Source organism: Macaca thibetana, chromosome 18, assembly GCF_024542745.1.
Source record: "Macaca thibetana thibetana isolate TM-01 chromosome 18, ASM2454274v1, whole genome shotgun sequence".
Taxonomy (NCBI): domain Eukaryota; kingdom Metazoa; phylum Chordata; class Mammalia; order Primates; family Cercopithecidae; genus Macaca; species Macaca thibetana.
In genome coordinates this window covers 582995-604119 of record NC_065595.1, presented here as the reverse complement: position 1 = coordinate 604119, position 21125 = coordinate 582995, and the positions used below count along the sequence as shown (strand labels likewise).

General features: G+C 53.5%; 2 protein-coding genes across 4 annotated transcripts in view; one reads left to right on the top strand and one right to left on the bottom strand.

Annotated features, from left to right (window-relative positions):
- HSBP1L1 (heat shock factor binding protein 1 like 1) overlaps positions 1-21125 on the top strand; it is a 414139-nt gene that overhangs the window by 103478 nt on the left and 289536 nt on the right. The window lies entirely within an intron of this gene.
- The window catches only part of LOC126941515 (uncharacterized), a 38826-nt gene continuing 27015 nt past the window's right edge, over positions 9315-21125 (bottom strand). Inside the window, exon 3 of the mRNA XM_050768221.1 lies at positions 9315-9784. Within this exon, the coding sequence (XP_050624178.1) occupies positions 9534-9784 (251 nt within the window). The 3' untranslated portion in view covers positions 9315-9533. The remainder of the gene's footprint in view (positions 9785-21125) is intronic.

Here is a 21125-nt window from a genome sequence, read left to right as displayed (position 1 = left end):
AGCATGTAATCAGATGAAAAGTCCCAAATCCACCTGTAATTTTCACAAAAATAATAGGCAGGAATGAGAAGCCACAGATGCCTCACTGTTTGCAAGGCTCCCATGGCCAGAAGGCAAATGCCTCATGCTGGTCTTCATGACTGGTTAAATTTTCACTGCTTCGAGAGCAACCGCTTAGTTTTCATTGCTTAGAGAGGCCCAATTTAAGGAAGTTTCATCTCCCCACATCTAAGTGAACAGAACAAAGAAACTGAAGAAATTTGAAATCTCTTCTTCAAAGACAACTCTACATATAAATTTAGAAAGACTTTCTATTAAGCAAAAGTTGGCAACCAAAATTTCCATTAAAAAAACCTTTAACTTCACAGTTTTATGCTAGTATTTACGAGTGAAGAAACTCTGCAACCTGTGACCTCACAACGCTCCAGTCACCTAACGAAGCAGAGAAGCAGTGAGTGGACTCTCAACTCTCCTCCACCGTCCAGGTGTCGTGGCTACAACCGTGAGCCAGAATAGACTGTGGGTTTCCGCTCACACACGCCTGACACCACCCAAGACTCCGCAGAAACAAGCAAGCTCAGGCTTGGCTACTGCAATGATTCCAGCTTTGGTTTGGCATCAAGACCTCCACCCTTTCAATGTAATTTAGTAAAGGTCATTTTCTTCAGGGGTCTCTTCCTCCAACTTTAAACTTGGAAAACTAGAAAAGGTAAGAGACAGACACCAACACTTTGACAATAGCAAATAGCTCTGGAGAGCCTGAGGTCGGAGGTAACGAGGGAGAGGAATAAAAAAAAAAAAGGCGAAGCCGGGATGCAGAGAGGTAGAGATTCCTCCTACAGATGTGGGGCTGAGGTGTGTACAGTAGGTAATAGAGAGGCTCCTCCTGGAGACGTGGGGCTGAGGTGTATACAGTAGGTAATAGAGGGGCTCCTGCAGACATGGGGCTGAGGTGTATACAGTAGGTAATGGGCTCCTGCAGACATGGGGCTGAGGTGTATACAGTAGGTAATAGAGAGGCTCCTGCAGACATGGGGCTGAGGTGTATACAGTAGGTAATAGGCTCCTACAGATGTGGGGCCGAGGTGTGTACAGTAGGTAATAGAGGGCTCCTGCAGACACGGGGTTGAGGTGTATACAGTAGGTAAAAGGCTCCTGCAGACGTGGGGCCGAGGTGTGTACAGTAGGAAGCAGAGACTGCAGGACTCGGCCCCACACCCTGGCACTGACGACAGTCATTGGGCCACATTTCAGGGCCAAATTTTCTGGGATTTTCGGGGAGGGATGAGCTACATGCCCGGCTTTATGGATTTGGTCTATGGAATTTGCAACTCGATTTTCCACAAGTCCTTGGCCCTGCCATTTAGATGGAAGGTATTGATAAGTAATAAATTTTTTATAAGCCTCCGCTCAAAGGTATTTCCACATTTTTCTACTCCTGGTGGAGACAGTGATTTGCCCTGAATATTTAAACAGTGCTTAGATTGAACCCCACTCCACGCTTTGTGCCCTGGCGAAGCCGGCCCCTGCTCAGCTCCGGGGTGTCGCACTGAACATGGTCTTCTCCAGCTTCAACGGTCAGCTGGGGCTGGAGACGTGGCCTAACACTAGTGCAGTCTGACTGTGCCTCCACGCTCTGGCTTCCGGCACCCGGACAAGGAGACCCTCACTTCATGGTCCCAAGGCACTGTCAGAAACCACTTTGTGGTGTCAGAATAATGCAGAATAGGAAGATTAAACAAGACCACGTGGTTGGTGACATCACTGAGCTGCTGGGTCAAACCGTCCCTGAAGGCTTCTCTTCTGGATGTCAGCGACAGAAGCCAATAGACCCCCTTTGTTACATTATTATTTAAGTGAGTTTGAATGGTCAGCAATCTGACTGATACAGCTCAGTGAAAGTTGAAAGTTATACTTTAATTTCCTACCACCTTGAAAATCCTGCCGAGGCTAAAGGAAGCACTAAATGGTGTCTCTCAGGGAAGTCCTGCCGTATGGCTTGTACAGATTGGCTATGTGCAGATTCCTAAGAGGAGGAATTTCACTGATGCCACCCTTGCAGCACTTATTTTTCTGTGCATAAAGACTGTTAATTAGGACTTTATATCCTCCACAGGAAAGTCAATTTTATGAGATTGGTTCCTTTATAAAGCCTAACTCTCTGTAGTAAGAGAATATTTAAACAATAACAACAACAATATGTTTGTGAGAGCAAACGAGGGTTGCAGCTCCAATTCAAGAGGCCCACCATGGCTAGTCTTGAAGATTGTCACTCATCTGCTTTTTAAGGAGCTGTTAACTGAAAATGTGGGACTCAGAGCTTCGGGGACTTTCCGTGTTGAGTGTTCAGCCAGGGGTGCTTGCATGTCTCAGCAGCAGAGCTATTTCTGGGGAAAGCAGAAATCATAAACTCACTGAAAATACCCATGATTGATCCAAGCTTCCTCTTTCAAAGAAAAACCGGAAGTTCCTCCTTCCGTATTCTTGTGGAAGGCACTGCAGGTGCAGGGCCCCGCAGCCGGGTGTCTGGGGAGCAGCCCTCCTGCCGCTGACTGGTCAGGCCGGCTCCATGAGTGATTAATTCCCAGGTCACATTGCTGTCGACAGCTGGGAGACAATGATTAAAACTTGAGTGTGTTTATTCCTTTGCATTGGAACTTGAAAACATCATTTTTTTTTCTTGGATAAGTAATAAGAAAAGTAAAACAAGATGAAAGAAAGGAGAGTTTGTGCTATGGACACAAAGATGTAGAAAGGCATGGTCCTGGAAGGAGTGTGGGAGCAGCTTGAGAGCAGATGGACGGAAAGAGCCGCAGCGGAGGCAGCCCAGAGACACCTGGAGATCAGGGGCATGTGGCCCAGGCCACGTTTCAAACCATGGGCAAGAGAATGGCTGCGTCCATCCCTGGAATAGAGACCGTTTTGGAAAGTTAAGTTGGAAGCCTGTAAGATGCAAATTCCAAGCAGATTAAAGTTTGTAGCGATGGGGTTTTCTGTAAGCAGACTTTTTCTAGATGTCCAAAGAGCTGATCCGGCAGAGCCTCAAGGTCCCACGCGGTGCTGAGGCTGAGCCACACTTGCCTCTGGAGGGGCTCATCGCCGGCTGCATCTGCAGGCTGCTCTTGCAACGTCCTTATTACAAAATGCAAAGAAGACCCACTCCACGTCCTGTCCAGCTGCCTCCGTGTCTAGAGAGGGGCCCATCCACTTCGTGCCTGAGCGACAGGGACCCACCCTGACAACACAGTGGTCCGCGTGCCACCGAGGAAAAGCCTCGGGAGAACAGAGACGCGTACAGGGTGCTGCCCGGAGGGGCACTTGGCTCCTGCAAGAAGGGCTGGCGGGACGCCTGCCAGGGCATTTTGGAACATAAGCCACTCTGCGTGCGCCTCACACAAGCAATGTCTGCTGCAGCAAAGCACAGCCCTTCTCTAAGCAGGTCAACCGCAGCCACCCTCCTCCTGCCACTCAGGCCCCGGCTCTCGGCCCAGCCACACACGCTGCAGACCCGTGGGTGACATTTCCCCTGCTTCAAACCTCCATCCCACTTTCTGGTTTTATTTTATTTTATGCATTTTATTCTACATGATCTATTTATAATCTGTTCTGGAACTAGGCCAGATTTTAATCAATTAACAAATCGGCTGCTTTAGAGTCTGGTAACCCCAACTTACTAGAGTCATTTCCAGGTGGATAAAGCCCTCAGTGCAGGGCTTTGGGGAGAGATTCTGTAATGTTCTGGAGAAGAATGTTTTTTACACTGATTTGTTAATTGCAGAAGATTCATGCAGAAACTGAAACAGATCCGTGGGAACCAGAGAACGAACGCCCACGCTGCAGCTGTTGCCCCCAGCCCATGCCACTGCCCTGGGGCAGAGCCGCTGTCCGCATATTAAGCCTAATGGATGGCGCTTCCTCCAGAGCTCTCCACCCACCTCCAGAATCTGCACTGGGAGCAGCCTGTGTTTAACAGCTCTGATGGACAGACAGCGGGGTGGACATCCCGCCCGCACGAGGGAGGCCACCGGACACGTCGCCGGGCCACTGCACCCAGCTGGCCCTGCAGAGGCGCTGCAGGAACTCAGGCACGCTTGATTTGAGAGCAGCAAGCACAGGGACACCCGTTTGTCACATCCAAATAAGCAGGTGTCAGTCTTCCTGCCCGACTCCCAGATCAGGGCTGAAGCCTGCTCTCTCCAGCTTGAAATGAGTCAGCCCGGGGCTAGCGAGTGAGCTGGGGTTCAAGTGAGGTAACACTGGCCTGGCCCCCCGAGGAGGAAGGGCTCACACTTCGGGAGCAGAGGGGCCCCACCAGTCACTCCCCAGGAACAGGGGTGCAGGCGAGGAGGGGTCAGAGTGGGGAGAAGAAGCACAGGCGAGCCCCGAGCCAGGTCCACGAGGGGAGGCACAGCTCCCCCAGGCTTCTACATGGCCACTCAGCGTTGAAAGGGCTGGGGAACCAACGTCTCCAGGGACGGCTCCCACGGGCAAGCCCCCAACCTCCAGAGTGGGCTGCGAGGGGACACCGACAGGGCTGCGAGCCGGCCCAGGCTGCGCCCCCCACTCTGCTGGGGTGGAGGAAGGTCGGCCAGGATCTGGAATTCCCACAGGTGAGGCACAGGCATCTGTCTGCTCCTGGAGAACGTGGTTGGAGGCTGAGGCCGTCCTGGCTGTAGCGAGGTCGTGCTGCGTCTTCCCTGCACCCTCCCAGTATCTCAGACCGTGGTGCTCCCGGCAGTGAACCCTGCCCGAGACGCAGGCAGGGCCCTTCCATGGGGCCTGATATGGGGCTCTGTGTTTCCAAAGGCAGCATGACTGGGTGGGAAATCGCAGTGAGAAGGTCATTGAGGTATTTTCCACGCTAGGAGCACCCTCAACTCAAGTTAAACACACAAATCCACCACCCTGTCTCCAACAGCCCTGGAGAGCAACTGGGCTCTGCTGCTCTTAATGCCACTGGAGGCTTGTGTAGATGAACTCACGTAAGCAGAGCTGCCCAGCACCCGCTGGGGGGTCCTTGCTGACAGGACTCTGGGTGTTGTGGGGGTGACGGGCACAAGTAAGTGTGTCTAAAGCAGCAGGGAAGGTGTCACAGAAGAGGTGACAGCCCCGGGGACACTTCAGGCCCAGGGAACCTGGGGAGATGAGGGAGGAGGCATTTGGGCTGAAGGAACTTTCCAGAACCCGGCGAGGATGAGGGCAGACCATGTTGTTTTCATCCATTGTCTGGGTCAGGTGTTGTAAAGACGCGCTCTTAGAACCAGCTCTGCTGGGTGACGACGTGGAGAAAAACACAGTTACTTTTGTTCTCTCCTGAACTTCAAGTACAGTAAAGAGACTTTGTAAAACAAAAGCAGCTCACACAAGGGGAATGAGGCAGAGACGTCTGCAAAGTGGAGGGACCGGGGCCAGCATTTCTGTGGACCCCAGAAACAACTCTGACACAGCAGTGGGAACAGGGCACCCTGATTTAGATCCTGAACCCCAAAGCCCCTGGAACCGCGGGCCGAGGATGATGCTGGGGGGAGGGCTGGAGGTGGGGAGGGGCCTGCACAGGCTAAAGACCCTTCCCCACCCCTACCTCCTGGGGCCACCTTCCCTTCCTGTCTCGTCTGTGCCGAGACTGAAGCAGCCCCTGGGCCTGGGCAGCCGCGAGCTCTGGAGGGAGTCCCTCTGCTTAACGCCAGGCCAGCCACCTTCCCCGCTTGCTCCCAAGCAGGAGAGCCTCTCCTCCAGGGAATCCAACCCTCTGAAAAGGAAGCCCCAGAATACAGGCAGACACACAGATCTGTGGAAACACCTGGGCAAACTCTCCAGCATGAAAATAAACACAAGCAAAATCATGTGGAAGTGAACGGAAGCCACACCGGGAGAAGAGCACAGCGTCTCAGCGCGGCCACCCTGGAGGGGCGTCACCATCATGAGCTGTGGACAGAACCCACACTCCCACAGGGAGACCCACGGTCCCCACAATGGAACCATCACAGAAAAGAAGGAAATTGGCAGAAGGGCCGAGGGGTGAAGGCTCCAGGAATTGGAGCCTGAAGACAAAGATCAAAGCCGGGATGGAAGGTGGGGCCGAAGGACCAGTCCAGAGGCCACCTTGCAGGGATGGGCGCTCCAGAGTGGGGAGCAGATACAACAGAAAGGGAGAAACCACAACCAGCAACACAAGAACAGCCTCGCAGGATGAAGGACACGGGTCCTCGCGCAGGAGGAGCTGGCAGGCCCACACGGCACAGGAGACCATGCCCAGGCAGCACCTCCATAGAAGGAGAGGATCATACACCTTCCAGAGACCAAGAAGGTCCCAGAGAACAGCGTCCAGCATCTCAAGGGCACCTCAGGGAGCCCAAACGAAGGCACGATCCCAGCCTCCCAGACACGTCGCCCTCACCAGACTGTCCATCAAGTGCAGGGAAGCCCCAGGCAGGGGCCGCGACAGAGGAACCCCCAGAGCGAGGGGCCTGTCAGCATCACTCCTGTGGGACGGGCTCCGGATACCCCCAGAACAAAGTGAGTTAGAGGCCTGGGAGACGCATCATCAGGAAGCCAAATTAACAAGCACCCAAGATAACACAACTTAAGAGGAGACTAAGACACTTGGGGTTCCATTAGTATATACACAGAAAATCAAGTTGATGGAAAAAGCTAATTATTAATTTCAGGAAAATGGAAAACTGCAAGAAAAGTCATCATCGTTTGTGAGGGGCTCGGTGGTGCTGGTGTGCGTGTGGTCATCGCAGTCTTGGCTGATCAACCTTTGGTCTCCACGTTGTCGATGGACGGGGGCGGGGAGGCGGGGGCGCGGGGGAGGCGGGGCGCGGGGGAGGCGGGGCGTGGGGGGGGCGGGGCGCGGGGGAGGCGGGGCGTGGGGGAGGCGGGGCGTGGGGGAGGCGGGGCGTGGGGGAGGCGGGGCGTGGGGGAGGCGGGGCGTGGGGGATGCGTGGGGGAGGCGGGGCGTGGGGGATGCGTGGGGGAGGCGGGGCGTGGGGAGGCGGGGTGTGGGGGAGGCGGGGTGTGGGGGATGCGTGGGGGAGGCGGGGCGTGGGGGATGCGTGGGGGAGGCGGGGCGTGGGAAGGGGGCTGATCACCTGTGGAAGGTGACAGGTGATGCCCCAAAACCTGCCCAGAGGTCGCGATAGCAGCCAGTTCCACAGACAACGGAGGTGAATGCTGAGAAAACCGGTTTGGAAATGTGGGAATGGACGGTCTGGAAAGATGGAAAGTGAGGTACGGGATTAGGGAGTGCTGTTTGCGGAACAAGCCTTAATAAAAATAAAAATAAACACATCCAAGTACAAACTGACGCTGAAAGGGACCAGCCTCCAACAGAGAAAGACGGTTTTCCTGACGGCAGCAGCCGAGGTGGGGATTCCCAGCAAGGGCTGTCGTTCGTCGTTCGGAACCTTCGCCTGCAGTTGGTACCCTTGTGTCCCAAGGGATGAGAAGAGGCTGGGTGGGTTGTGGAAAACGAATCTATTAATTTCCAGTCTTCATCACCCTGAGATCCTATTTAGGACGAGCGCCAGGCCGGTGATGCTGCGTCTCCGAGAGCCTCCTCCTGCTGTGGGGCTGAGGTTCTGGAACCGAAACCAGAGCGCTGTCCAGGCTGAGGCGGGCGTCTGGTGAGCAGAGGGACCAGATTCATCTGTGAATCTGCGCCCACATGAGACGCACATGCCAACTGGAACTAATGCCGCTCACGGCCTCGTCACACCGCGGTGTCAGTGTTCTGGGCAGGCCATCCACACGCACACTTGGGCCCTGGCACTGGGTCGGATCCTGGCCATCGGCCACTACACTCTACAAGCGGCTCCTTCAGCGAGGCACAACAATACTTGCTGATTCTGGGCCTCAGTTTCCCCCTTGTGAAAGGCAAGGCCAGCGCCTCAGCCTCACAGAAATAAAAAGTGTTCTAGGAGCAGAGGGAAGCGTGGTTTAAAACCCATGAAAACCACAGTGAGGGCCTGAGATCCCGTCTCCCGACGGCACCACAGCCTCACAGTTCCAGCCGTGGGTCACAGACCTTATTCCAGGCAAGCCGGGAACTCCAGCCAGGTCTGGGTTATTATTTCTTGCTAGCGATTTTTCAGAGAGATTTGTATCCACTGGGAACCATCAGTCATGTAGTCACCATGTGCGTGCGTGTGTACTTGCCTGTCTGTGCCTGTATGTCTGTGTGTCCGTGTGTGCGTGTGTGTCTGTGTGTGTCCCTGCATGTGTGTGCGTGTGCGTCTGCACCTGTGCTCAGTGCCTGCAGTGTGATGAATGGTGACGGTGGGGCTGCGTGTGTGCATGTGTCTGTGTGTGTCCCTGCATGTGTGTGTCCGTGTGTGCATGTGTGTGCGTGTCTGTGTGTGTGTCCCTGCATGTGTGTGTCTGTGTGTGGATGTGTGTGCATCTGCACCTGTGCTTGGTGTGATGAACGATGGTGGTGGGGCCGTGTGTCCTCCTGCCATTGGCTCTGACAGTTGGAGCCAATCTGGCCAGGCCGGTCCATGCATTCTTTCTTTTAAGGATGCCCTTAGGTAAAGCCTCTGCTAGTGAGTTTTCATGCAAGAGAACGTTGAGTTAAAATCATTTTAGGAAAAAAAAAAACAAAAACTTGTTTTGAGTAATGTCCATGCCCTTCAAAACTGAACACAGCATTAAGAAATAGCTGAGTACCCACAATGGCAGCCTGTCTCAGAGTGGTAATAAGGTCAGCTGCAAACCACACAGCCTGGCGCCCCACTTACGCTGGGCGGCCGAGCCGTGCTCCGGGGCCTGCAGGGCCTGGGGGGTGTCGGATGTGGCTTGATGGCTGCAGGGCCTGGTCTGTGGCCAAGAGGCCGTGGCAGGCTGTGCACAGGTGAGTGCTGGGCTCACAGGATGTAGCCTGCGAGGCTGGCGAGGTGAGCCAAGACCTCTTATCTCCCATCGGGCCTTCTGTTCCCCTCTCAGGAAGCCCGTCGGTGGCCAGCGAACGTTTAAACCCAAGTGCTGAACAAGAAAAAGTCAAGGGGAAACCTAAGGGCTCCCTAAGATGAGTCTCGAAGCTGGAAAGTCACCCACATTCCCAGGGAGGTTCGGGAGTCTTCATACCCAACCAAAAGCTCTTCCTCAGGTCTATGCTAAAACATGTTTTTTCCCCTCAGAAAAATAAGGCATGTTCTTACACAAATTTGGAAAGGATGACAAAATAAAAGAAATAAACTAGAAATCATCCACGGCTCATGTTAGCATTTTTGTGGATTTCCTTCCAATTGTGAGCATGACTCTGTGTGTGTGTGTGTGTGTGTGTGTGTGTGTGTACACGCAGGGGGACAGGATAAAGTTGTGTTGAAAACACTAAAGTCAGGCTGCTTGGGTCAGAATCTGGACACCAAACAGTAGAGTTGAACAAGTAAGTGAACCTCTCCACGTGTGTCATGTAGAGGTGAGGGCTACCCCATGGCTGGTTGTGAAATTCTGCATGACAAGCCTACCCAGGGCTTGCATGGAGGCTTAACAAGTATCAGCTCTTAGTATTATATTGATTGCACGAATAATCATACATGCTGTAGGTACAGCTGTGTGTCAGCCTCTTCACTCAGAGTCACAATGTGCACCCCATGGCACTGCACATTCTTTGAAAATACGACTTTCAAGGGCTGGCGCTTCTGTGATGTGGTTCGGATACCGTCCGGGGGCTGTTCCCTCTTGGTGGAAGCCTGTGGCACTTGTGATGATGGTAACACTGCAGTGAAAGCCTCCCTTGTGAGCCTCTGTGATTGTCTCTGATCATCCCTCAGAACGAGCCCTAGGACAGCAGCAGGATGCAGATGTGGTTAGCATTGGGATTCACACTGCCCCGCCGCGTGGCTGAGGTCCACCCACGAGGATCCCCCGCCCGTGGCCGCCCTCCTCACCCAGCACTCCAGGCGAGAATGGGATTTCACTGCTGCTCCCATCTGCGGCTTGGGATTGCTGTTGAAGTGGAACATCGAGGGCTCTTCTAAATAAAGTTTCCATGTCTATTTTTGTCCATTTTTATTAATAAGATTGTCTTTCCTGATTGATATATGAATACTAGTAACTTTGATTTAATGTATTGTATAAATTTTTTGCAGATTATTATTGCAGTTTTGAAATTTGCAATGACTTCTTGCCTTTCCTTCGTTCTTCTTTCCTTTTTTATGTTTAGAAAGCTTTTCTCCATCCCCAGGTCAGAAAAGCATTCATTTTCATTTCTTCTAGTTGTTTTATAATTCAATTCAAAATTTTTAACTTTTAATTCATCTGTAATACATTTTGGTGCAGGTCTTAAATTATATAAATTAACTTAAACAACTCTTCTCTGGTTTATTTTGTTGGTGGTGGTGATGGTGATAGTGATAATGATGATGGTGGTGGTGATGGTGGTGGTGGTGGTGATGGCAGTGATGGCTGTGATGGCGCTGGTGGTGGCGGTGGTGATGGTTGTGGTGGTGATGGTGGTGATGGCGGCGGTGGTGAAGGCAGTGGTGGTGTGGTGATGGTGGTGATGGTGACAGTGGCAGTGGTGGTGGTGATGGCGGTGATGGTGGTGGTGGTGATAGTGATGATGATGATGTGGTGGTGATGGTGGCGGTGGTGGTGGTGATGGTGGTGGTGAACTGTGGCCTCACGTCCCCTGGCCCACGTCGGTCAGCCCTGCTGGTAGCTGCCTTCAATCTTGCTGGGCTGTGTGCATCCCAAGCTGGAGGAGACCCACAGCGCCCTCTCCAGTGGGTCCACTTGGGAAGGATCCTGGACAGCACTCCCAGTGACCCCAAGGGAACCACCCGCCCCCCCAGGCAACGCCCTACAGTGCAGCCCAAGGTTCCAGGAGCTTCCTTTCTGCTGGATGGACCTTTGAGCATATTGACCCTTAGCCCCGGGTCATCCCATGGCCCTGGGGATGTAGCAAGAGGCCCAGCAGGCAGGGTGAGTATCTCCTGGAGCCATGTCTCCTGGAGAGCTCCTTAGTGGCTGGCAGAGAAGGATTGAGAAGACATCTTCCCTGGCAGGCCTGAGCAGAACACTGGCACACCCAACCTCATCCCTGGGCCGGTGTCCTCGCCCCCGCCATGCCCCCGACTCCAGCCCAGCTTCTCCACGTTGGTGGTCCAAAGGCACCATGTGCCTCTCCCTCAAAGTCACTTTCTCAGTGAGCTTCTCCCTGCTGCCCTGCCCCCAGCCACAGACTCCTGGCCAGTTTCTTCCATAGCCCGTGACCCAATGACTCACGTGTGGCTCACTGTCTGTCTCCCTCCCCATAGGCCCGTGACTCCTGGACAGCGCCTGGATGTGGCCAGCTGGGTTTTGTTCTCCGGCCGCCCAGCTGCGCCCTCCTGGCCTCCAGTGAGAATGAAGTCCATGCAGACAAAGGCCCACCCGGCCCCTGCTCCCTTTTTGTTGCACTAGGGTCCCAGCCAGGGCATCCACACTTGTCCAGTCCCATTATGAACACCTCAAGCGTCTGTGCTGCTCACTGGGGCCTCACAGCTGGTGCTTCCCCGTTGAGTCAGCGAGCTTTCCTTCCCACAAAGTGAGCTTTCCTTGCCAGATGGTGTCTGGGCACTGCTGCTCTGCCGTGCATGGCGCCAGCGCACATCCCATCCCTGGACAGTCACATTCCTGGATATGCTCTCGGCAGACAAGGCACAGTGACCAGCGCCTGTCTTAACCTGGGAGAGACACCTGAGTGGCAGAGACAGTTTTACTCCTCCTTGCAAACCCTGGCAAACATCGGCAGAGAGTCAAGGCTCCGCGGTGCTGTCCCCTGCGCTCCACGACAGAGATGGAGCTACTCATTCAAATCCAAATCCAGCCATTCCTCAGGGCCTCAGGGAATGGGATGAGAATGAAGAGACAGCGGCCGCAACAGTGGTTCCTGACCGCTCCCCGGGAGCAGCCTCTCAACTGCGCCATCACCCACGGGCCCGTCTGTCCCTGCATCACACATCACAATGTTTTCATGTTCTAAAGCACAAGCGGACGTTTCAGTGAGGTCATGGATTTGGTAGCAATATTTTAGCTTGGAACTGGTAAGAAACTAAGGCAAATTAAATTCGATGCTTAGTTTACACTTGCATTTTAAAAGATTTTGAAAATAAGCAGCATATGAAGCTCAAAGAGCTATTATAAACTCCACGGAAACATCAGAAAAGCCACCTGAAATTCAAAATAAATGAGAACCCGCCACTAAAAGATCTGAAATCCAAATGAACAAAGCACGCAGCCTGCCCCGAGTGAGGCGGCCTCCACACCGACCCTCCGCACCTGCAGAGCCTCTCCGGGTGCCCGGCCAGGCCTCCGAGTGACGAAGTCCCTTTAGGGGAAGGACATTGACCTAGAACACGCCAACATCTACAGGGTATGAAATGGTCTTAATAAAGGGTTACATCTTCTGAAATGCTGCATTTTAAAATCCTGTCTGTCTGTCTTTAGGGTCCATTTCCTTCCTAAGGCACGTTCAGAGCCGGACCTTGCTGGGCCTCCTGGGCGCGGGCATCTCCCGGTGCAGCTCCGCCCTCCTTCCGCGCTGGAAGCCGCAGCCCGCCTCGGCCCTCTGTGGCCGCGGCTGTAATTCGAAGGAGCGGTCCCGGGCCCACCCCAGTGAGACACCAGCACCCACATCAGCTCCGACTTCGCGCGCCCGAGACCCCGGCCTCTGGTGCCACCTGCGCCTCGAGCCGCGAGAGGACTTGGGGCCTCGGGGACCTGCGGACCGCCCAGCTCTTGGCTGCGGAGCGGCGCGCACGTGGTGCATCCCACGGTCACCCCGGGCCTGGGCCTGTCAGGGACTCGGGAGGGGCCCCCCAGGTCTCAGGGGGACTCTGCCGAGGCGCAGCCTGGGCCTGGGGCGCTGTGCGCTCACACGAGTGGGTGGGAAGGGAAGAACAACCCCAGCCAGGCCGCCCCGTCTAGGGAGCCTTCCCCACCCGAGGCCCGCGGCTCCGCGCTCATGGGCGGCGTGCGGGCGTCTCCGGGAAGGACTTCGGCTCCTGCAGGAATTTGTCCCACGCAGAAGAACGAGGCCCCTGGGAAGCGCCCACGAGCACAGGGAGACGGCGCGGGGCCCTCGAGCCGGTGCGGGGCGCTCCTGCCTCAGCCCAGAGTGGTGCAGCCTCGGGCCCTGCTCTCCGCCTGCGAAAGCTCCGCGGGATCAAATCCGCTGTGAAATGTCACTGGCACACTCGCCATCCGCGGGCAGAAGGAGCCGCTCCCGGGGCCTTTCCACTCCGGGAGGGGACGATGCGCTCCGAACTGCTCGCAGGGAGCTTGGCCTGGCGGGTTCCAGGTGGGAGGAGGCGCCGCCCGCTCAGAGGGCCTGGGCAGCTGCGTGGTCCCAGCGCGGGGGTCTGCGCCGGGTGGGGCCCTGGCCACGTGGAAACCCGGGGCTGGCCGTGCCCACTGCAGTAGCGGTGACTCCGGCGGACTTCAGTGAGGACCTGGAAGTGAGATCCTCCCAGGAGACCACCCCCTCAGGGACCCGGGCTCCAATCCCGAATGGGAATAAACCACGTGGACCCCACATCCACGCAGAGCAGCTCGGAGCCGTCGCCCTGGCTCTGAGCAAGCCGAGCCTTTGAAGGCCCTGGACCGAGGCTTCCCTGGAGGTCTCCCGGCCCTGCTGTGCGTCCCGAAGCTCCGGTGCCTGGATGCGGCGGGGCTGGGGCTTGGCTCTACCTAGAGCCCAAAATGGTTTCAATGTTAGTTTTCTATTTAAGATGAGAAAGTTTGGCTCAGTTCTGCTTCCACTTGCTGGCATCTGTGCCTCCGGGAAACCTGCCAACGTCTGGACTGTAAATAAGGGACTTTGACCTAAAAGTTTTTACAAGCTTTAAAGTTCCAGTGACAATACTTGGGTAGTGATATTTCTTGGGAAGTTTGATGCCAAAAAAAAAAAAAAAAAAAAAAAAAAAAAAGCATGTGTTTTGCCTTAAGGAAGTTTGGCCGGCTGCTCCTCAGGGCCTGGGCCCCCAGGGAGGAGAACCCAGCTCTGCCACGCTGGTGTCTGCCGTCCTGACTGTAAACCAAAAATAAACTTCTAAGCCCCTAACCGACTGAATGGACCACCGCCCCCCGCCCTCTGTCAAGGGGATTTCAAAGAAACCTGAAAAAGGAGGTCAGGCCATGTGTGGCTACCTCAAGGGTCATCCCTGCAGCTTCCCAAGCACAGGCTGGCGGGGGAGTGGGGGCCAGAGGTGCCTCATTCTACCCTCCCCACTCTGGAATTCAGGCACAACTGACCAGTATGAACTTTAAAACAGGGATCTTAAGGCTGACAAGCAGGCTGTAGGTAGCAATATAAGATACCAAATTCCCACCCGAGTCTAGTATAGCATCACATGACTGAGAGCAGGCCCTGGAAATATCCAAATGTTTTACTCCAAAATGTACTTATTTGATCTATTTTTTAATGGCCCTGCAAAGCCGTCTCTTGTGGGAGACATTTACATTGTGGAGAATCCTCCTCCTTTTCCAGGACTTTTTCTGATGCTGAAGAGATTGGCTGAGAGTCTAGCACCTTCTAAAGGTCTAAAGAGGAAACATTTGCCATTTATTGTCTCTAAGGGTGGCCACCTATGAGACTTCATCTACATAAGAACCTTGGTCTCCAAAACGCCTTCACCAAGACACTCCCTTTTGGTGATTCCATGTCTTTAGATAACAACTTAACTCTTTCAACCAACTGCCAGTGAGAAAACCTTCAAACACGCCTATGTTCCGGAAGCCTCCACTTTGAGTCATCCCACCTTTCCAGACCAAGCGCACGCACACCTCACATGTACTGACTGACGTCTGCCCGTTACTTCTGTCCCCCTAAATGTCTGAAGCCAGCCTGGGCACATGTTCTCAGGACCTCTTGAGACTGTGCCTCGGGTCTTGGCCACTCATATTTGGCTCAGAAGAAACCTCTCTAAATATTTTACAGAGTTTGGCTTTTTTCCCTCAACATGACCCTGCCACCCACCAACTTGAGCTGATGAATAAAAATGGTTTCAGGTGTCTCCCTGCCCTCCTTGCCCCCACAAAGAGAAACACGTTGTCTGAAACAGTGGGAATGTTAAGCTCACTTTCTTTATTCCTGTTTTCAGCCGGAGGTTGGGCCAGTGGTTCCCTGGCGGCCCAAGTCACCCAGGAGACACAGGGACACCCCACAGCCACAACCGTCCCACATGGGAGTCTGAGTGGAAAGTGGGGGACTGGGTTAATGGCACTTAGAAAAGAGTGACATCTTCTCAAACTAAGTGCCAGATGCCTTTCGTGGGATGAAGGGAGTGCTGTCTACTGTGCTACGGTAGACCACAGAAAGTCCAGAAGGACTACGGTACGCACCAGCACACCGGAACGCTGCTGTGGGTGCCATGCAGGCAGCACAGGGCTCTTTCCTGAGCAGGGTGCCACGTGTGGCCACAGCGGTGGGCAAAGCTGGGGCAGGGACTCCAGGTGCGGCTGCCTCAAGGGTCCTCCCTGCAGCGTCCGAAGCACAGGCTGCCGTTGTGTTCTGAGCCTGTGCAACGTCAGCCACACTCACTTTGGCTCTGGGATTCCTCCTTCCCATTCAAAAAGGAGGATCAGAACAAAACCCCACACATCCGTATCCTTTTGGCTGCAGAGTATCCGGGCACCTCTGGAGAAATTGGGGGTCCCCACAGAAGAACCCTACATGCCCCAGATGCTCACTGCAACCTCCTCCTGTAACAAGTAGCCACGGTGAAACTTTCCGAATTCCCAAATAAAGAAGCAGGGCAGAGCAAGCCCTTCCCGGAACGGTAGGCTCCTCCCCTGTGTTTAAAATTGTGGTGAAACATAAATAACATAAAATGTGCCATTTTAACCATTTGTAAGGGCACCGTCCATAGGGCTAAGCACATCCACAACGTTCCGTGCAGTAATCACCACTGACCATCTCCAGTACTTTGTCATCCTCCCAACCTGAAGCTCTGTCCCCGCGAAACACTCACTCCCCAGCCCCAGCCCCCGGCACCCCACCTGCTTTCTGTCCCCGTGAAACACTCACTCCCCAGCCCCGGCCCCTGGCACCCCACCTGCTTTCTGTCCCCGTGAAACACTCACTCCCCAGCCCTGGCCCCCGGCACCCCACCTGCTTTCTGTCTCTATGGACCTGTGGACTCCAGGGACCTCCTGTGAGTGAGACTCATGCATGACTGTCTTTACTGGGTATGACGTCCCCAAGATTCATCCATGGTGTAGCCTGGGTCAGATTTTCCTTCCTTGTTCAAAGCTGAATAATATTCCACTGTAGGACAGACCACATTGTGTGGGTTCATTCCATCCTGGATAGACACTTAGGTGGTGTCTGCCTTTTGGCTTTTGTGAATAAAGCTGCTGTGAAGATGGGGGCATAGGTACTTCTTCGATATCCTGATTCCAATTATTTGGGGCCTATACTCAACCTTCACTGTATGTTAACATGATTTTATCTTTCTTTAAGCCACTTTTACACATCTATAAAATTTTAACTCGTTTAATTGAGCGATAACTGTTATTACAGCTGACCCTCAAGCAATGCGGGTTTAAACTACACGGGTCCATTTATTAAGCCAGTAGTTTGCACATGGCGAGTCCTCCCGGCTGCAGAGACTTTGTGTGGGGACTGGTCCCATATTCGAGGTTCTGGGACAAGTCCCCCAGGGACATCAAGGGACGACGGTGCCATTTTTCATATTTGCCACCAGCATCATCTCTAACTGGGTTTTCTGCTAATCAACACCCCTGTCAGGAGGAGAGCAGACGGGGCAGTGAGGCCCCAGTGCAGACCTCAGGCAGGCCGGGCTCACCTCAGCCTCCCCCGGCTCCACCCCAGCCTCCCGCGGCCTCCTGGCCTCAGGTTCCAGGCCTCTCACCATGAGGACGATGACAGGCCCAGAACTCCCGTCCAGATTTAAAACTCCTGACTCAGCCGTGACCCTGCAGGGCCTCCAGCCGCACCTGCTCCTCCCAAGCTTGGTCCCGGCCCGGTCAGCGCAGCCCCCTTGCCCTGAGGAGGAACCTGGCCCTCTGGAAGTCTTCCACTGTGTCCTCTGGGGAAACCACGGCGCTTCTCTTACCAAAGCCTGGTTCCTTCTCTCCCTCTCTACCAGGCTGGGTTTTGCCAGCGTTGTCTGTCGGATGCTATGGAGATGGGAAAATGAATTTTATCTTTCATCTTGCACACGCCCTGTCTGAAGATCCAATGTTGCCCTGGTGTGGGGACAGTGAGGGGCAAACTCGAGGAGCCCCTGTGGACACGTGTGTGGCCTCATGCCCCCCGGGGAGGCGCCCCAGACCCCCCGGATGCCAGAACCCACGGGGGCGGGGCCTCGCCTGGAACAGGGCTTCCTTTCTAGATGACTTAGAATACCTCAAACTATGCAATGCGGTGTAAATACTGGTTACACGGTATTTTATTGGTATTTTTTATTGCTGTATTGTGATTTTTCTTCCCCTCTGGGGTTGGTGGAACCCTCAGATGCAAACGGGAATGCGGAGGTGGACGGTGGTTCCATGATTTGGAAATCATGAAAGACCACAGACCCTGCCAGCTTCTTGGTAGAACTTTGGTTTTTATAAGCTCGATAGAAGATCTTATTAGCTTGATGATTCTTTGAGACCAGGTGCTATTCTTATCTAATTTATTTATTCATTTATTTCCTCAACAAATATTTCTTAAATGACTTTTATATTCTCCCTCAAGCATCTTAAGCAGATGCTTAATAATAGGAAATAACACTCCCTTTATACAATAACATTACGCAACGCCATCATTTGTTCTCATAAAGGCAATTAGTGCATGAATTTCCACCCCCACCCTCAAAAAATTGCAACACTGTGTGCAGTGGAGAAATCCTGGGCTGTCAGGTCTCCTCACTCCACACTCTCCCCAAGACAAAGTAGGTAGTTACCACACTAGAAGGTGGCCGGGAGCATGTGTGTCTACAGGCAAGCACCTGACCCTCCTGGGGTGAAAATAATTCGGAGAAAGTAGAATATATGAAAAGAAAGTCTGGAGTTAAAGAACCAAAGCTCACAGACCATCTCCCCAGTAACCAGAGAGTTACTTAAATGCTTCGAATGTCACTTCCCTCATCTAGAAAATGGGGGTGAGGCCTCTAACCTCCCAGCACTGCCACTGAAGTCAAACCCTACCCCGGGCATGGGAAGCCTTTGAGGCCTGCGATTTTGGCTGACAGAGGCACAGGTGGAGGCCAGGGCAGCTCGGGGAGCAGGAAGCCCCCCGGCAGGACACGAAGCCCTCCGTGGGGGAACAGGAAGCAGGTGAACTTGCTGTCCCCCCTCCCAGCTGGTGCATCCCCAGCAGAAAGAGGCCCCCAAACACCGAGTGACTCAGCCTGACCATCAGGCTTGTTTCCAAAACCTTGATTTCCAGGTTTCAAAATTGTAAGCTAAGCCCCGTCCACGGCCATGTGCCGCCCAAAGACCCCCCTCAGCCCCTCAGCCTGGATTCTCGTCCCCATAACGGCAAGCACAGCTCAGGATGGCCAGTTCCATGAAAAGCCCACTTCCCGCTTGCATCATCCGAGGACAAACCTCCCCAGGACTGAGGAGTTCTTCCGCCACGGCTGATCGCACCAATGAATCAAGGGCCTCCTGCTTGGAGACCCGAGGGGAGAGCAGGTGAGGCGGAGTCATCCCCGATCGGCGGGTGGACGATTCCCAGGCAACATGCAGCCCAGATCTGCCCGGGGACGGGGCTGTCCCATTCTCGTGGAAGTTGAGGGATTTTTGCTTCATCCTCCCACAGGCATCCTTCCTGCGCTGTTCCAGAGCCCGGAAGCTGGGGCGCCCCACAGGCCTTGGCTGTGTCTGCATCTCAACCGACAGTCACTTAAAATGTTTCTCGAATTAATTTTAAATGTAATTTTGCTTTTCAACTTAGGCTCATTCTAAATAAAACGAGTGACATCATGGACTAAGGTGCCTGTTATATTATTCTCTACCGCATTCGAATAAATATATAATAATACGTAAGAAATAAGTAACTAGTGGCCGGGCGCGGTGGCTGACGCCTGTAATCCTAGCACTTTGGGAGGCTGAGGCGGGCGGATCACGAGGTCAGGAGATCGAGACCATCCTGGCTAACACGGTGAAACCCCGTCTCTACTAAAAATACAAAAAACTAGCCGGGCGAGGTGGCGGCGCCTGTAGTCCCAGCTACTCAGGAGGCTGAGGCAGGAGATTGGTGTAAACCCGGGAGGCGGAGCTTGCAGTGAGCTGAGATCCGGCCACTGCACTCCAGCCTGGGCCACAGAGCGAGACTCCGTCTCAAAAAAAAAAGAAAGAAATAAATAAGTAACTAGTAAAATAAAGAACGTGTGTGCACATTTTTCCTAAAGAGCCTCTCTTGCACGGACAGGACTAGGCATAGGGTATTTGGGGAAACTGTCTCCTGAGAAGTGAGGGGCGGAGGCAGGTGCCGGGAGGCCTGCAGGTGCCACGGGGCTGAGGCCGGCCTCCTGCGCGGGGTCCTCCCTCCGGCCTCCGGGGGTGCGAGCGCCACCTGCAAGGGGGTGGAGAGACGTCTCCATCTAGTGGCCGCCTGCTTCCATTACACTGGGAAGCAAGCTCCTAATCCTGAGGGTCCCGGGTTTCCTTTTGATGATAAAAACCCTCTGGAATCGCATAGCGGTGATGGCTGCACAACCTTGTACATATACCAAAAAACCCCTGAATTGGACATTTTAAAGGCATGAGTTATATGGTACGCGTTACATCTCCATTTTTAAAAGAACTTTTGTGAAAGATTTCAATATATGAGCAGAAAGACATTGTTCACACCTTCTTACGGTGAAATTAAAGCATCTGAAGCATAGTGAGTGTGTCTTTTTCACTTTGTCCTAGAAACGTGAAGTTGAAAGCATCCAGGGACCACAAGTCTTCGAGATATAAATTGTTTCATGTGTGCTTTTCTGTAAGCCATAGCTATAGCTGTTACTAAACACCATTCTTCCAGGACTCTTTTATCTGATATTCTAATAAGTTGTTTCTTTTTAAGGGCACTTCTCCCTAAAAAGTGCTCTCAGACTGCAATTACACAGATCTGAAACGTGCGGCATCCGCCTTTGCTCTCACTCTGCAGTGGAGCTTGTGGGTGTGGTTAAATTATGATGTTTTATTCTAAGGAGAGGCTGAGAACCATCTGCTTCTTGATGGAAACCATGTGTTATTACAAGACACTACGTCAGGCATTTTAACATGATACACTCCTTGCAATTATACTCACTGAGCAGAACACCAGTGCAGAATTCCTCTAATGTTCTCCTCACACACCAACTCAAGAATCTTCCCCTGCACCTCAAATGGGATTGATCAGTGCAATTATTTTGTAAAGGTCTTTGTCAGTGGATTCAAAATAACCAGAAACAATAATTATTATTATTTAGAATTCAAGTGTAATTTTCCAGCTGAGATGCAGCCTCAGCCATACAGGTGTGGACAGAGTGGAAAATGAGGTTCTTTGTGTCCAGCACGTCTTCGGAGAGGGGAGACCCTGCTACCGGCTCCTCCTCCCCCAAAAGATGCATGAATCCGTGCGACCCTAGGCCTGTCACTGTCCCAGTGCACGTTTCATGGCCTCAAACGAGTCTTCCTTGTGTGTAAGCTTCAGGGAGAAAGTGCCTCCATGGGGTGAACGCAGAAGTACCACCCCAGGAAGTACCACCCCAGCAGCAGGAAGGGGGGTCCAGTCTGAGGCCCCAAGGGAGGAGCAGCTGAGCTCTGCTGTAGGGAGCCCAGTCCAGGGATGAGCAAGGCGGGAGGGGAAGGCCGGGGAGCGTCCGGGGAACTCTCTGAAGGCTGCCTTCACTCTCGAGCCTGGCCGAAGCTCAACTGGCCTGACCACGCTGTGATTCACATGGGCCTACGCACAGCCCTGATTCTTCTTTCCTCACACAGCCGTCGACCCTCAACAGATCTGACCTGCAAAACCGATCTGCACGTCAGCACAGCGGAGCCCTCAAAGACAGGATTATTTAGCCCAAAATGTTACTAGCACTGTAATTGAGAGATCCTGAGACCGACTGACCACGAAGACAGAGGAGGCAGTTAGTAAGGCTGGTGATGAGAGGGCATGAGAGGGCACATCACCACCTCGTGCTAAGGGAATGGTA